Consider the following 17,147-nt stretch of genomic DNA (forward strand, 5'->3'; position numbering starts at 1 on the left):
CAGTGTCCTTATTGCCTCCTCTAGTCTACAATTGGGACGTGGGTGGTGCTGTGGGTTAAACCACAGAGCCTAGGACTTGCCGATCAGAAGGCCGGTGGTTCGAATCCCCGCGACGGGGTGAGCTCCTGTTGCTCGGTCCCTGCTCCTGCCAACCTAGCAGTTCAAAAGCATGTCAGAGTGCAAGTAGATAAATAGGTACTGCTCCGGCGGGAAGGTAAACAGCGTTTCTGTGCGCTGCTCTGGTTCGCCAGAAGCGGCTTCATCATGCTGGCCACATGACCTGGAAGCTGTACACCAGCTCCCTCGGCCAGTAAAGCGAGATGAGCGCCGCAACCCCAGAGTCGTCTGCGACTGGACCTAATGGTCAGGGGTCCCTTTACCTTTACCCTTTAGTCTACAATTGAATTGCTTTTCCATTCTCTCTCTGCCAGTTCAAAGTATATGTGGTGGTCCTCCATCAAAGTGGGCAGAGATAGCGAGATGGGAGGGGGAGGGATCCAGATACTTCCTATCTTATAATCTCCACTTGTCCAAGCCCAACCTGCTTTAGCAAAGCTGTGCACAGCATTAGACAGCAGACTGCTGTATATTGGCAGTGTCTCCTAAAGCAGGACTGGGGAAACTCCCAAGCCCATGGGGCAAATATGGCCCCATACTTCTCTGTCTGGCCCTTGGAACTCTCTGCAGACCACACCTCTCGCCGTACCCTCCTTGAGTTCTTGTTTCTAGGCAGAATGTGTGCTTGTACGTGATAAACGTGTCTTGCTTGCCTGGATGAAGGGAGGTGTTTGTGTGTAGAAGCCTCTGGCTTCTATGTGCAGAGATTCACACCCACTCACTCCTGGCTCTGCCCCTGCCCACCACCTGGTGTGCAGCCCCTGGAAGGTTTCTCCTGATGAAATGTGGGCTGAGACAGGCTCCTCACCCCAAAAGATGCTCCTGAATCAGACGCGGAACTGCAGCTTCTTCCTAGAACTGTCCTGTTCTTCCTTCACTTCCTTGCTTTTTCCTTCTGAAAGTGTTGCCGCTGCTTCTCTGCTGAGTGTGGTGCAGCTCACTAGGCCATCCTAAGGTCCAGCTCCGCTTGGAACCAGGGTGAAAATTGCAGCAATTGTGCTACACGTCTGCTTCCTTCCCCTCCTCATTTTGTGGTGCTCAGGCCCTGCTGCAGGCGGACACTGGCAACCTGTGCTGACAAAGCAGCAGAAAGCAAAACCTGCCTGGCAAGGGAAAGGATTGCTTCAGAACATGCAGCCTGCCCGTTGCCAAGGGAGGAGCTGTACTCTGCTTCATCACGTCTCTGCCATTTACAGAAAAGGGGGGGAAAAACTGCTCCAGCACAAGCGGAGCCACAAGATTCTGCTTCTGGCTGCCAGAGTCTCAGCCCAAACACCACCTAGTGTGCAGAGATGGTGAATGATGAGCCAGCAGTGGCACTGGGCACAGTTCGTTTCAAGGCTGGCCATTGCCCCGTGACCCACTTTGCTGGCTTCTCATTGCAGCCTGGCTGCTGAATTGCAGCTGAGCTGTGATTTGAGCAGGACGTTGCCTTTCCATGTTGATAAGGACGTTTAATTTTAAAATAACATCCTCAGCACTCGAGGGCAAGGAGGTAGGCTTGCTCCAGGCCAGCTTCCGGTATCTGAGATTGCCTGACAGCTGAAATTCATCCTGCAAGCAGAGATCTCAGAGTGTCGAGGCAGAAATAAAGACCTGGACTACCACCTGCTTCTCCAGTTTTAGGTATGGAAAGGAAGGGTAGAGCAGGTAGAATGAAAAGCAAATGGGGTATCCAGTTGTGCAACGTGGGTTGGCTGCCCCAAAGTCTCATCCCCTAGAATATGCTGGCTCCTTTATTTTTAATTTCCTAATGGATGCTTAATGAGGAAGTACTTTGAGTTTGGTTCAGGAAGAGATAGTGTTAAGAAGAATTTTAAACTGTGTCCACATTGGGCCATGAAATGCTAGGGTACTTGTGCTCCTGGATCTTGGCTGTGAACTAGTTCAGATTTCCCCACCATTCACACCTACCCTTCACTGGAGACCACAACTGGGGCAACAGGCTGTTATCAAAGCCTGATGCAAACATCTTGCTCCAGAGGCATTAGCAGTTATGTGGAGGGCTGAAGGGGAACATACAGATCGCCTTTCCAGCATCTGGCGTGGCTCAGCTTTGCAGCCATTGCAAAAGGAGAATGCTTGGAGTTGTCTAGGTTGGCATGTAGAGATTTTCTACGTTTTCTTTCTCTTTTGCTAACTGTTTTAGTGTGTCTTGTTCACAACTTGAGGCTAATCGAACCTCTTTTTTATTATTTTGCTGACTCTGGAGACTGACAACGAGTGAGAGCTCCAGAGCTTCATCAGCTCCCTGGCTGCCTCAAATGCCCTGCCTGGGTGTGCCACGAGATGTGCGTGCATCCAGAAATGTCAGGTGTAAATGGCAGGAGACTCGATGAGTGTCCCTCAATGGGTCAACTGCATGTGTAGGCATTATTTGTTTTGGGGTAAAAACTGGCACCATCAGGTTCTTCCTCCATCCCCATAAATGTCTGCCTGGAGAAGAGTTACCCTCTTTTTCTTCCTCCAAGGAAAATGGGCTCACAATCCTGCACTGATTGTTACCTTAAGGTGGAAAAGAGGAGGAATTATTTCATGGGAAGAAATTCCTCTGCATCTCCTGGAACCAGAATAGAAACCTCCAGCTTTGAGCTGTTGCCATGGAAACAATCTGGGAATGTCCTCCCACCCTCCTTTATTATTAATGGGGAATCTTCCCTGGTAAATGAAAGGAAACTCTCAAATTCAGATGCTTGTCAAAGCCACGATGTCCTCAGCCAGCAGGGTCCAGCTGCTGCTGCTGCTGCTGCAAGTTCAGAGGGAATCCCATGGCTTATGCAATTGATGTCACGTTCCCAAGGCACCGCTGTGCTCAGTGCTGGAAAAGCCTATCTGGAGGGAGGAGGGGGCCTCCACCACAACACCATTGCCTGGCCTCACACTGCACTTTTTGCAAGTGGAAACATGGGGTGCTTGTGCATTCCAGAAAGTTGTTGTTGTTTAGTCGTGTCCAACTCTTCGTGACCCCCTGGACCAGAGCACGCCAGGCCCTCCTGTCTTCCACTGCCTCTCGCAGTTTGGTCAAACTCATGCTGGTAGCTTCGAGAACACTGTCCAACCATCTCGTCCTCTGCCGTCCCCTTCTCCTTGTGCCCTCCATCTTTCCCAACATCAGGGTCTTTTTAGAGTCTGCTAAAGAGTGCCACACATTCCCTAAATGTGTATTAAGCACTACCACACTGCTGAATAATAGTCACCCATCAAACAGACTTCAACATACAGCTCCTGTATTTTATGGGTATTATGGTAGCTCTCTTAAGAGTGTCATAAATGTTTTGTCAACCACATGGATTTGCTTTGGATTTGGTACTTTAAATTTTGGTGGTGAGGGTGCTGTTTATCATTAAAAATAAAAAATGGTACATTGATTGTAAAAATCGTATTTGATATGGTTTGAATATACTTCTCTGTGTTCCTTTTCTGTAATGTAATCATTTCTGATCTTCCCAGCCACCCACACCCAATCTTCTAAATTGATATTTTGTGTGTGTGTGTGGTGGTTATGTAACATTTCTGAATGTGAGGTCATGTGGGTGTCTTCTGAGATGAAAGAAACAGCTCTTTGCTCAATTTCTAACTGGCTTGAGAGACCGCAAATGTGAAACGACTATTGGCTGCTGCCAGGCCTTCTAGGAACCTGAGGATTCCCACAGCAGAGATATATCAGCCCCGCAGCTTGCTCTGGAGCTCTGCCGGAACGCTAATGTGCAAGCATGTTCCTGCCAGGCGGGTGTGACCATTAGCAGCACCCCTGGGTGCCCCGGGGAGAGCTAGGGATGCCCTAGACAGCGAAGTGGGCAAAGAATCCCTTGCTTGCATAAAGAGCTGCTTGATCAGGACTCTTCTCCTCAAAATAGCCTTCAGCTGTACACTGCCTGCTGACTTCACCCATCGATTACATCACCCTGCTGTTGCTCTTTTACTCACAAGTCGCTCTGAACCGCCTCCGCTGAAAAACATGTTGGTGGTTCTATTATTATCACCATCATCGATTTATTAATTGCATTCTAAGCAACCGTCTCAAGGCAAATGGCACATGAGATAATTAGAAACAGTTTAAAACACAAAAGCATGGCATGCATTTAAAACCAGACGTAACATCTGTGGTGAGTTTTTGTCACCTGCAAACCGGCCCATGGAGAGTGCTGTCCGAGGGAGTGACTCTGCTTCTGTGGCGCTTCAGAGGGGGCCACAGATGTGCCATTGCTGGCTGGTGTTCTGCTTACATCTCTTATAACCCCCCCTTTAAAACAGCAGTGCTGGCTGTCAGTTCATTTCCAAGGCCAAGTCAAGGTGCTCATGTTCGTGTTGAGAGCCGTAAACGGCTTAGGCCCCAAATACCTGAGAAAGCGCCTCCTTCCCTACAGACCCTCTCAGGTGCTGAGATCAGCAGAGGGGGCCCTCTTGGAAGTTCCTCTGCCCTCAGAGGCTCAGGGAGGTTGCAGCCCAGGAGAAGACATCGCTCTGTGGTGGCCCTTAAGCTGTGGAGCTCCCTCCCTCCCTGCCACCTTTTTTTTTTTTTTGCTTTTTTTTTTTATTCTTAAAATAATTCAACATTAATACACATACAAACATACATTTCATACAACATACCTACCTACATACAACATACCTACAACATACCTACACTCAATCCCACAGATAATTCCCATCACCATCCACCACCCCCTCACCCTTTGTGTTAGACTTCCAATCTACTCAATTGCAATTTCTTTCCACTTCTATTACTTTCTTTCACACACCTTTAACCTAATTTCATACTTCTTTTTCTATTACACATTGTTATCCATCTTATTTAGTATTCCAATATTTGAAACGAAACTTGTTTATTCTAATAGGAGTTCGGATTTTTCGATATAGTTTTGCAAGTATCTTTTAAACACCTTCCAGTCCCTGTCTGCCTTCTCTTTTGAGATCCTTCCAATTTCTCCCATTGTTTTGGATATATTGTAGTACTCCAATATTCATTGTATAGCTTCCAGTGAAGCACCTCCTTACCTTTGCTCTTGACCCTTGAGGTCTGTGTTTTTAGGAGGCATCTTATTTTTGTGATTGTGAGTTGTTTCAAACTGTTCTTAATACCATGTGTTAATGTTGTGCCCACCTTGGTAGCTTTGGGTGAATCACCGCCATCATCACATGCACCCATCCTATTTCCCCATCTTCTGGTTCAATAAAAGGAGGTCACCTATTGGGGGGCCTGGATGAGTTGGCTACTGGTACTGGTCACTGTGGACAGTATGGTGCTGGAGGGGTTGGTGGTCTGTCTCTGCATGAGGCACTGCCTCCCTCCCTGTGTTCTTCAACTGTCCTTTTAAGAAAGTGACCATCTGCTTGTTTTCAAATGCATCAGGCTGAAATGTTCAGTGTTCACTCCAAAATCACAATCTGCCGCTTTTGGGGTTGGAAATTCCTCCAGCTATAAATAGCAAAGCCATGTTCACGTATGTTATTTCTAAACACACACACACATCTTTTGTTTTTTAATCTTCATGCAGCCGCCTAGTTGCTGCTACCACTTCCTGAGCCAGGCCTGCTGGAGGGTTTTCCTTGCCTGCTAGAGCCGCTGGTGTGTTCCTAGGAGACTTGAGAGTTCTCCCGTCATGCAAACCTACTTCAGGCAAAAGCCAAGGGGAATCCTGCCCTCAGAGAATTGGCCATGCTGCTGTTGTGCTAACCCTTTTAAACATTTCTGTAGTGGCCTTTTCCGGTGAATTCTGTCCACCTTGTCATTTGCCTTTTTTCACAGTTGTGCTTTTAAAAAGCTGTGCATGGGAGGTGCATTAACTGAGCTGGGGGCAGCTGCTGAATGAGAAGTCTGTGTTAGCGCATAGACCTTCCAGAAGTCATTAATGACCTGGAGCTGGCAGAGGGCCTTCTCGGTAGTGGCATCTGCCCTGTGGAACGCCCTCCCAGCAGATGTCAAGGCAATAAAAAACTATTTTACTTTTAAAAGACAACTGAAAGCAGCCCTGTTTAGGGAAGTGTTTAATGTCTGGCACTGTATTGTTTTTAATATTCAGTTGGAAGCTGCCCAGCCAAATGGGCGGGGTATAAATAAATTATTATTATTATTATTATTATTATTATTATTATTATTATTATTATTATTATTATTATTATTTCCCCTCTTCTTGAGGCTCCGTTATCTAATAACTGGAGGTTTCCCACATTTTTCATGGATGCAGTATTAGTGGACTTTGGTAGGGCTTGGACGAGAGGACATGTTCCTTTTTCGACATCACCATTCAAGTTTTTAGTCCATGCATTTACAACTTATTCCAGCTCTTCACCCCTTGAGCTCTGCGTCCTGCCCCTTTCCCTCTCTTCCTGTGATTCTTACTTTCTAATTCCAACTCTGCCAAATACTTCCGTAGCCACTACTCCTGCGCCTTCTCTTGCTTGCAAACTTCTTGTAGTTGTCACTTCATTCTTACCATAAAGCTCCCTCTTCCTGCATGGCCAGCCGCCTTCTCTCTCGCTGCCCACCACCCCCAGGTGGGGTCCTCACTCCCACGGCACTCCGTCTGTCCAGCTCCAAACTCAGGGTCACCAAATGTGGAGGTAGTGGAACAGCATGGGTGTGAATTTTTTTGCTGCTGCTTTGCTGAGCTTAACAAGTGTTTAAATTTGGGGTTTTGTTCTCTGTTCCAGGCGCATATTAAATTTCCTATGGACTACCCATATTCACCACCTACCTTCAGATTCCTGACCAAAATGTGGCATCCCAACATTTATGAGGTAGGTGTCTTTCGTGGTGTCAGAATTTCAACTGCTGTGGCCTCCTTCCTTACCAGGGCATCAAAACCTCCCTTTTCTCCTCCTTTCTCTTCCTCTCCGTCATTGTCTTCCCTTCCCCATATTTAATCCTTCTTCACCGCCATGAAGATAAATGGGAATATCTGGAGCACTTGAAGGGAGAAAGAGGCTGAAATCCAAGCGGTAGCCTTGCCTGGTCCTTTTCTCCTCGACACGGGCTGAAACTCTTGCTCCTGCTGCAACAGCTTCCTCCTCTCTCTCCTGCAAAAGCAGGATTAGGGGTTGGCTGTTTCGTTGTTTCCATCCATGCTGCTGTCCTGGGCTTCTTAACTTGTGTGCTCTCTGATGGGTTGGCCCGTCAGAAGGACCTGCAATTGGATGTGTGAACTTAGCCTTAAGGTCAGAGAGGCCAAACACTCTCCACTTGTGGACTTGCATGTTTAACCTTGTCTCCGGCCTCTTGAAGGAGGAGAGCAACAGCCCAGCTGCTCTGCATCTCCCCCCCCTCCCCAGTCTTGTATTTCTTGCTTCCATTCCCACTAGCGGGGGATATGGCAGAGCACCAGAGCCTCTGGGCTTCGCTTTTTTTAAAGAGGTGTTCATCTGCAGAGCCAGAATGGCAGAATTAAACTCTTCTATAATGTCAGGTTTGCCAGTTGGCCTCTAGTATCTCTCTCACCCCCTTTTATTGGAGCAAAAGGATTTTTTTTTCTGTTTAGGCAGGAAACTCCTAAATCAGGAAGTGCGGATGGCAACTTTATTCCCTTTTTTCGGAGAGCTCTGGCTCCCCCTTCTGGAATACTGTGGTTTTGGAACACTGCATAAAGAAATGTATATTTTTACAAAGGTTCGTAGGAAGCACTTTGAGGGGAGTTGCTTAAGCAGTGGTTAATATTTTGTATTCTTAAGGTTGGAAGTGTATATTTTCTTGGTGGCTAACATTTGAAAGTGCACCCTTCCCTCTAGTGAAAAAGGTTCAGTTCAGGATATAACCAGATAAGTAGAGGTGTGTATGTGTGGTCGTGGGTTTTCTGTATTATTGTGGGCCACTCTGTATTAGGGCTGGGTGATATCTGCTTTTCAGCATTCTGATACATCACCAGCTAAACATCACGTTAGACCACGATGTCTGAAATAAGGATGGAGCACTGGCTTCATGGTTTTTCCCGCATCACGATTTCTGCAAGCTCCTGTGATTCGCTGTCCCCTGCAGGAGGCAGGGGAGAGGTGAGCCGGCAGAATTAATGGGCTGCAGAAATTAAGAGAAGCAATGGCTGGCTTCACGGTTTCCCCCTCATTGTGTTTTTTGCATAGCATACACACATAGGCATCGTGATTCACGATATATTGCCAGGTCAAAAATACGCAACCAATATCACAATATGGACTGGACTGTATCGATCTATCGCTCAGCCCTGCTCTGTATACTCTGCAGAAGGTGTTTTGTCCATTGCATCAGCTGACCTCCTGTGTGTGTATTCTCTTTTGGTAGAATGGAGATGTATGTATTTCAATCCTTCACCCACCTGTAGATGACCCTCAAAGTGGAGAGCTGCCATCTGAAAGGTGGAACCCAACCCAGAATGTCAGGTAAGGCCCTTCAGAGAGAGGATCCTGTACCAATGCACAACTGAGTTCTGGAGCTGGGGGTTCTCCTCCTCTCTCTAGTGACATTCTCTACGTTTTCCAACCTGCAAATAAGAAGTGTTGGGTACCACCAGATGACCTTTTATGGAGTGTCCATGTGATGCTCCCCAGATGTTCTGGACCCCGACTCTCATCCTCCCTGCCTGTTGGCTGTGCTGGCTGAGGGCTGATGGGAGCTGTAGTCTAGCAGCAGCTAGGGGGGGGCACCATGTAGGCCTTGCTTCTTCAAACCCTGAATCCCAGATCTGCAGCAGACACTTGGGTTCGTTCTTTCTTTCTTTCTTTCTTTCTTTCTTTCTTTCTTTCTTTCTTTCTGAAGCATGAGCTGTGGTCACACACAGGTCCAGAATCTCATGGGGGTTTAGTGTGGCAGCGGTGGCTGTTTATTATTTATTGTGAGGCTCATGAGAGAGGTGATGTGGCCATGTACCAGCAGAGTAGTACAGTGGTACCTCAGGTTAAGTACTTAATTCGTTCCGGAGATCCGTTCTTAACCTGAAGCACCACTTTAGCTAATGGGGCCTCCCGCTGCAAGAGCAAGATTTCTGTTCTCATCCTGAAGCAAAGTTCTTAACCTGGGGTACGATTTTTGGCTTAGCGGAGTCTGTAACCTGAAGCATATGTAACACGAGGTACAACTGTAAAGTAAAGCATCGGGTCCGGGGAACCAGGCACCTGTGTCCTGGGTGCAGAGATGTTCAGTACCTCATTGCTGTGTAAGAACTCCTGCCAGCACCCCACAAAGAAGTTCGGCTGTAGTCTCCATGGAAGATTGCTTTGCCTGTCCTGAACGTGCAAAAATAGTGCTCGGGGTTAAGGCTGCAAGCTTCAAATTGGGGGTGACCCCCCCCCCCCAAGATGTTGTGAGACGCCCATCAATCTCAAGGCAAAGTGACCAGGTGGCCAGAGGTGATGGGGATTGCAGCCCAACAATACCTAAAGGGTTCCAGGTCGCCTATCCTTTAAATGGCAGGCCAGAATCCACTTGATCCCTGCCAGTGAGAAATTCCCCTCCAGTGTGGTTGCTCTGTGACAAAACCTGCTCAGAATCACAACCTGCTGTTCATCCTTGCAGGTGCAGACTTGCCCAATGCTGTGGCCCTGATTCTTTCTTTCTTCCTCTTCTTCTTCTTCCCCTTCCCCTTCGCCATCTTCCTCCTCCTCCTCCTCCTGCTTTTTCCCAGGACTATCCTACTGAGCGTCATCTCTTTGCTTAATGAGCCCAACACCTTCTCTCCGGCGAACGTCGATGCTTCGGTCATGTTCAGGAAATGGAGGGACAGCAAAGGCAAAGACAAAGAATATGCTGAGATCATTCGGTAAGCCAAGCAGAACTCCGGGTGGGTGGGATATCCCAACGGGGGCGGTCGGCTCTCCTTTCTGGGGCCAAACCTTGAGGAATGTGTGAGAAGAGCAAAGCCCCCTCCTGGTCCAGACCATTTGGCCTCAGCAATATTTTAGAGGCCTTTCCCACCTCTGCTGTGTGGGAGCATGAACTGGAGGGTCTTGGCCTCTGCTCTGGTCCCTCTCCCAGCAGCCTGGCCTGGGAGCCAGATTTTCATTTAGGGTGTTTGTGGCCTCACATGCCCCTCCTCTCCCTCTCTTACCGGTGAGCCCCTCCTCCTTCCACCTGGCCTTTCCGTGTGACACCTCTGCCTTTTTGCTTGCAATTTCCCCTCCTTGCTGGACGCGGAACTCCCAGAGAGTCACAGTGCACCTAAACCTAAAAGGGGAAGCTGTTCCTCATCTTTCTCTCTCCGTCTCTGGCCGGTACGTCCAGGCAAACCAGTGGGACTATGCTGGCACCAGGCAAATGGAGAAGAGCATTAACATGCTTTCTGCGTTCTGCGAACAGATTCAAAGACCTCTTAAATCTCACCACCATCAGACCAAAACAAAGATTTTGGAGCAGTGGGTGGAGATCCTGTGTGCCTCCAGCTTTTGCTGGTCCCCAATCTGTGGTCCAGGATGATGGCAGTTGTACTCCAGCAACAGCTGGGGGGGGGACGGGACACAGATCCCTTAGCCCTGCTGTAGAAGCTTCCTTACACGGGCAGAGTTTGGAGGCAGGAGCCAGGGATCCTGTGACCATACAGCAAAGCCTGACCTGCTGTGCCCCAGAACCATTGTCTGACTCAGTGGCTGTTGCTTTTCCCTTTACGCCGACCTTGGGGTTCAGGAGACGGCCAGCCACAGAAGGGAGAGGGTGGGGGCAGGAGAACAGAAGAGAGGGGCTGTCAGGTATGTTTGGTGCTCTCAAAATGTGGCACAGATTTGCACAGGTTTTTCACACAGCACCTAGTTATGGAGGCAGTGATGGCCACCAAATTGGATGGCCAATAATAATAATAATAAATTATTATTATTATTATTTATACCCCACCCATCTGGCTGAGTTTCCCCAGCCATTCTGGGCGGCTTCCAATCGAGTGTTAAAAACAATACAGCATTAAATATTAAAAACTTCCCTGAACAGGGCTGCCTTCGGATGCCTTCTAAAAGTCGGTTAGTTGTTTATTTCCTTCACATCTGAAGGGAGGGCATTCCACAGGGCGGGTGCCACTACCGGAAAGGCCCTCTGCCTGGTTCCCTGTAACCTCACTTCTCGCAATGAGGGAACCGCCAGAAGGCCCTTGGAGCTGGACCTCAGTGTCCAGGCTGAACGATGGGGGTGGAGACGCTCCTTCAGGTATACAGGAGATTAGACAAAATCGCTGAGCCCTATCGATGGCTACTAGCCACAGTGGCCATGCTGCAGTAGGAGGCAGAGTAATGCTTCTGAACACCGTTGCTGGAAATCACAGAAGAGGAGAGGGCTGCTTTTGTGCTCGAATCCTGCCTGCTGACTTCCCATTGGCAACTGGTTGGCCCACTGTGAAAACAGAGGCTGGATTAGATGGGTCATTGGCTTGATCCAGCAGGCTCTGCTTAAATTCTTACCTTCTGCCCTGCAACCAAGGGAAGGGGGCTCCTCGTTCTGCCCAGGGCCAACTGGGTGGATGTGCAATTCGGGTGCACACAGCGAAGGCCTGTTGAAGACAAGGTGGCCTGCCATGGCTGCCTGGTGGGCAGTCCTAACCGTGTGGCACCTTCCTTTCCCCGCCTCCCAGGAAACAAGTCCAGGCCACCAAGGCGGAAGCGGAAAAGGACGGGGTGAAGGTTCCTACCACGCTGGCGGAATATTGCATCAAAACTAAAGTGCCTTCCAGTGACAACAGCTCAGATTTGCTTTATGACGACTTGTACGACGATGACATTGACGACGAGGATGAGGATGAGGAAGAGGAGGACGCCGATTGTTACGACGACGATGATTCTGGCAACGAGGAGTCGTGACCTGCTCCCTCCGGCCCCCGCCCCGCTCCGCCTGCTGTGCCAGAGGGGGCGAGGAGCAGCGGTAACCTAGTGACAGTTCAGCAAAAAAAAAATACATATATACATGGGGGGGGGGGGATACCAACCAAGCCCGCGCCTCCTGCTTTCTCCTGTTGTATGGATCTCGGTCTTTCCCGCCACCCCTTCCTGTTCTGTTTGGAAGGAAGCCCCTCTGCAGAACGTCACCTTTCTTGCATCCTTCCCCGCCCCCCGTCACTTGTGTTCTGGGTTTTTGGTTTTTTTTTGTTTTTCTCTCTCAAGGAAAGGAAGAAAGCGATGCTCTTTCCGCACACACCCCCTTCTCACTCTCCCCGCCGCCTTTTCCAGGAGCATTCACAACCTGACTCAAAACAGGTTTGCTCTGTCTTTAGGATCTTGAATTAAACAGTCTTTGATCAAGATGTTTAATGTATTTAACGCCGGAGACTGTGGGGAGCTGCTCCCCACGAGCTGCATTTAAACAGGGACAAGTACAAATGCAACTCTGCTGCAGAGCACTTCCCGAGGTTTCGCTGCTGCTCCGTTGACGATGACCGCGTGCGCACTTGTTTAGCCTTGTGGTGGTGGTTTTTCTCTCCTCTCCCCCCCCCCCCTTTCTAAGGTGTTGGGCAGAGAGCTTAAGCTCCATTGTACTGAGCTTGACAAGATTTGGTGCTGAAAGGTCCAGTATTCCATTTCAGTTCTGCTAAGTGCGTGTGGGGATGGGGACGGACGGGTGGTTGGGGGGAAGGATCTACTCCCCCTCCCCACCCAGAGATTTGGGGTGGGGAGAGGGTGGTGGTTGTCTTGTGATATGAACCTTCCAATAAACACTTCAAAACTCTCTGTATTCTTGTCCCAATGAGCCCTTTTAGTTGCTGGTCTTCCGTAGGGGATAAACGCTGGCAGCTGTGGCCCCTCCAAATGCAGGGCCCCAGCAGCCTCTTAGTTCTGGGCAAAGGTAGTTGAACCGCTGTGGCCTGCCACTTTCCTGCAGGGGCCCCAGCACCGGCAAGCGCTCTCTGAGCCCCAGCTGGGGCAGGATGCCGAAGGATCCATGGGTGAAGGTGGTATTCACAACGCCATGAAGGCAGATGGGTGCCTGTCATGCTGTCTAGGGGAGAGCATTCTTGCCAGGTGATGGGGGGGCTGGGCCTTGGCAGGGACAGTCCTTGGGTCTGGGGGGTGGGATTCCTTGAGGAGTTCCAGGCTCCCAGATCAGACTCTCAAAGGCAGATTCTAATTGCTCAATCTTGGTTGTCTTTAAAGAGACTGGAGGCCGTAGACACACCTTGTCTTAAATGTCTGGATGAGCCAGTATGAGTTAGACACATGCAAACATTCCCTTTGCTGCACGATGGCATTCGGAGTGGAGAGATGATGTTGCTGTGGAGAATTGTGTCTGCCTCGCCTGCTGCCTTTGATGCTTGTCCTGTGCCACCATCCTGGGATGCACAGTTGTGCACAGTTCAGACAACAACAGTGTTCCAGTGGAGAAAGTTAGCTGCTCACAGCCTTGGGGCTTCATGACCACTTCCTGCAATGGTGGTGGGTTCAGGAGACAAGGATTGGATGTATGGTAGCCCCTGTGGCGCTCCTGTGACATATTTCTGCTAGGCCTTGAATTTACCAAGGGAAGAGAAACTTTGTGATGAGAGACAACCGCAAGAAGAGAGGTGGAAACCAGGTGATCCCCATCATGGCCGTTTCCTCTGCCCCCATTCCAGCTCAGCTTGCCTCTTGAATGTTGGGATCCCTGCTGTCAATGTTCTGGTTCTACAGGAAAGGGAGCAAGCCAGTTCCATCTGAGGTGGTCTGATGAGTTACCCCAGGTATTCACCATGACCCCACTGCTGGGACTTGAGGGGGATGATCCTGCTTTAGAGCTGTGCATTCTGGGAGGCCTTGTGGACTGAATAGTGCCCCACATGCACCTCTCGTGGTGGCCCAGCCCCCAGCAGATAACTTGTTGGTTCCTCTGCACCAGCAGCTCATCTTTCAGTCTCCTGCTGCCTGGGGCGAGGACCTGCTTTTTCTGACTCCATTGCAGCTGTGATCGGAGGGTGGCCGACTGCGTTAGCTGTTGGTGCTGCTGTGGAGGTCATATATGGGGACTTGAGCGAAGCCAGAGAGATGGGAAGAGGACATGATCCTGGGCACAGTTGGAGTGTAAGCAGAGGAACTGAAATGCATAGCCCTTCCAACTAGCCATAAGACAATCTGGAGTGTGTTTGTGTGTGTATGCTTTGGAAGACTTGCAGAGTTTGTGTGTGTGTGTGTGTGTGTGTGTGTGTGTGTGTGTGTGTGTGTGTGTAGATGGGCACTGCAAGTACAGCCACCAATTCTCCCAACAGGGCAACCAATGAAAGTTACCATTTTTTGTTCAAATTCAGGCTTTTGGGTGGCTCCTTGCCCCAAGTTGGGCGATGAGAGGAAGGAGTGGGTTGTCGCTCTTGGCTCAACCTGAAATGCGGATACTGCGTCTTTCAGCTATTTCTCTCTTGTACTTTGACCGTTTTCACTGTATGCTCTCCAGTGACTTGTATTCTCAAGCTTGGTGGTGTGAGACGCATTATTATACCTCTGTCCTCCCCTCGCCGTAACACTTTTTTTGTGGGGTGGGGAGCACCTGTTTCTGGGAGTTTGTGCTCTCCTTCGCTTGGCCAGGCAGACTCTCCCCAACCCATCATGATGTGACTGCCTGCTGACTTGCTGGCTTCCTTGTTCTTGAGATCCAACCAACCCACCGAAATGCAACTATCAAGCTACTTAAAGAGATTGAGGACAAATGTTTACTGGAGCCAGCGGTCGGTCGCCTGGTTCTCTCCTACCCCACCCGTGTCTACGTTTACATTTCCAACTCAGAAACCAATTCAGATGCAGTTCTTAAATCCTTCTGAAACCAGCAGGGAGCACTAGAATTCTATCTTGATATGTTCTTTTTTTCAGTGCTAAAATCCTGGATGTTTTTCTTCCTCCCTCTCCCTCTTGCCCACTTTGGTTGATGCAACTTACCAGACCAGATTTAACTAATGCATATTTTTCTTTTTGTGTTTTGTCTCCCTTTCCTTTGGTAATTTAGTTTTGTTTTTTCCTTCTGCACATCTGTCTACTAATAAAATGTGAAATAAAGTACACCTCTATTGTTAGTTCCCTGTTCGAAAGCCACCTTTATTAGTTAACACAGGCTTACGTGTCTCACATGAGGCGAGACCTCCTGTAATCTCTCCCCCTGGCCCCCACTCCATTTGCTTCTCCAACTGCTTTGCAAAAGTGATCGCCTGGAAACAGCCAGAATGTGGCCTTCCCTGTGACAAAAGACGAGAGCCCTCTCTCTAGTGGCTCCTATTGTCACTACAGATGTGTCTCACTAGGAGTGGAGAGGTCCCTTCTGTGCATGTTCAGCCATGTGTTTTCCCTGCATGCGCTTCTAAAACACAAACTAAGGTGTGGTGTCTATGAAGCACTTCTCTGCTCCTACTCGCACGGGGCTACACACAAGGAAGCTTCTCTCATTTAACCCCTTTTTTGCTTCTCCCTGCCCACAGATGTTGCATTCTGAACCCACCTGGAGTTTCCATGTTGATGGAGCGGGTACCAAGTGATGGGGTAGCAGCAGTGTGTACTAGCTCATGCCATAATAGTACAGTACTCTTCAAATGTATTCCCCCCCTCCAAAGGTGGGTGTTGCCTTCATGAGAAAATGGGTAAGAGCAAACCCAGGAGCTTCCTCCATCCCTACAGCTTGTGGCCTGCAGGGTAGCATTTGTTTCAGCAATCTGCAGAGCAGCCAACACACAAATATAAGCCAGAGCCCTCTCAGAACTCAAGAAGGCATTACCAGAGTATGTCAGGGCCTTGCCCCTTAACTGATGTGGAAATCGAAGCAATCAAACCACCTGCCATATGCACCATAACCACAACAGGAAAAAATAGGCAAAGGGTAGGGGCTATTGGGAAACTTCTACTTAGGAAGCAATGTTTCAGTGCCTTGAAGGCTACAGCAGGATATTAGGAGAAGTCACACCAGGATAGCTCATGCTTTCAATTTTTTTGCCATTTCAGAAGGAACAGTCTCTCTACTGACCCCTTACAAGAATTGTAATAAAAGAAAACTTTTTTTTTTTTTAAGTAGACATGTTCTTCAGGTATTTTTCTAAAATTAAATGAGTAGATGTGAATGTCTCTTAAGTTTCTTCACTGGTCTTTTAAAGAAATCTTTGAGAATGGCCCATCTGTTAAGAGAACATGCCCATGTGGTTAGGTCCAGTATTATAACCCTATACTTCCCTTAACCACAAAAAGGGCAAGCTTTCAAGTAGCTTCTGTGGGCCTTTGGCTAAGAATCCTGCATCCTTCCTGGCAGCTACTCCAAGATACTTGGAATAGAGCTTCCTTTTTCATAGAGACAACCTGGCCTGCCAATTGGTATAGTTGTATGGAAGCCTATAGGCCAGTGGTATCCAAACTTTTTTCAAAGAGGGCCAGATTTGATGAAGTGAAGGGCCGTGGGGCCCGGCCAAAAGGCCAACCAAAGTTGTTAACCTTTTTTTAGGATTGAAGTTGTTGTTGAGCTTTTATGATTTTACCCCAAAGTTCCAAAGCTGTTGAGCTGCTTTTAGGATTGAAGTTGTTGAAGTTTTTTAAAGATTTTACCCCAGGAAATAAACTGCCACAGGGGCCAAATCAAACCGACCGGCGGGCCAGATTAGGCCCCTGAAACGGACTTTGGACATGCCTGCTATAGTCTTTTGTTGCAAACCTCTCCTCTGCAATAGATCCCATCTAGGGTTTTCCTGTGCGCATCCTGTTTATAGTCGTCAGCCTACCAGGGATAGCTCAATTGGCAGAGTGCGAGACTCGGGGTTGTGGGTTTGAGTCCTACATGGGGCAAAAGATTCTTGCATTGCAGGGGGTTGGACTAGGTGACCCTAATGGCCCCTTCGAACTCTATGCTATAAATGGCATTTTGCTGCATGAATGATCCATTTTATGCCTTTGCAACCTCAGTACAGTGGTACCTCGGGGTTAAGTACTTAATTCGTTCCGGAGGTCCGTTCTTAACCTGAAACTGTTCTTAACCTAAAGCATCACTTTAGCTAATAGGGCCTCCCGCTGCTGCTGCGCCGCCGGAGCACAATTTCTGTTCTCATCCTGAAGCAAAGTTCTTAACCTGAGGTACTATTTCTGGGTTAGCGGAGTCTGTAACCTGAAGTGTCTGTAACCTGAGGTACCACTGTATTGGGCTAGTAATGCATGTGCCTTGCTTT

General features: G+C 48.7%; 1 protein-coding gene across 1 annotated transcript in view; it reads left to right on the forward strand.

Moving 5' to 3' along the window:
• The window catches only part of UBE2R2 (ubiquitin conjugating enzyme E2 R2), a 51,659-nt gene extending 36,633 nt beyond the window's left edge, over nucleotides 1–15,026 (forward strand). The window contains exons 2-5 of the mRNA XM_028748046.2: nucleotides 6,772–6,858; nucleotides 8,369–8,466; nucleotides 9,708–9,842; nucleotides 11,634–15,026. Of these exons, the coding sequence (XP_028603879.1) occupies nucleotides 6,772–6,858; nucleotides 8,369–8,466; nucleotides 9,708–9,842; nucleotides 11,634–11,859 (546 nt within the window). The 3' untranslated portion in view covers nucleotides 11,860–15,026. The remainder of the gene's footprint in view (nucleotides 1–6,771; nucleotides 6,859–8,368; nucleotides 8,467–9,707; nucleotides 9,843–11,633) is intronic.
• The last annotated feature ends 2,121 nt before the right edge of the window (nucleotides 15,027–17,147 follow it).

This window comes from Podarcis muralis, chromosome 11, assembly GCF_964188315.1.
Source record: "Podarcis muralis chromosome 11, rPodMur119.hap1.1, whole genome shotgun sequence".
Taxonomy (NCBI): domain Eukaryota; kingdom Metazoa; phylum Chordata; class Lepidosauria; order Squamata; family Lacertidae; genus Podarcis; species Podarcis muralis.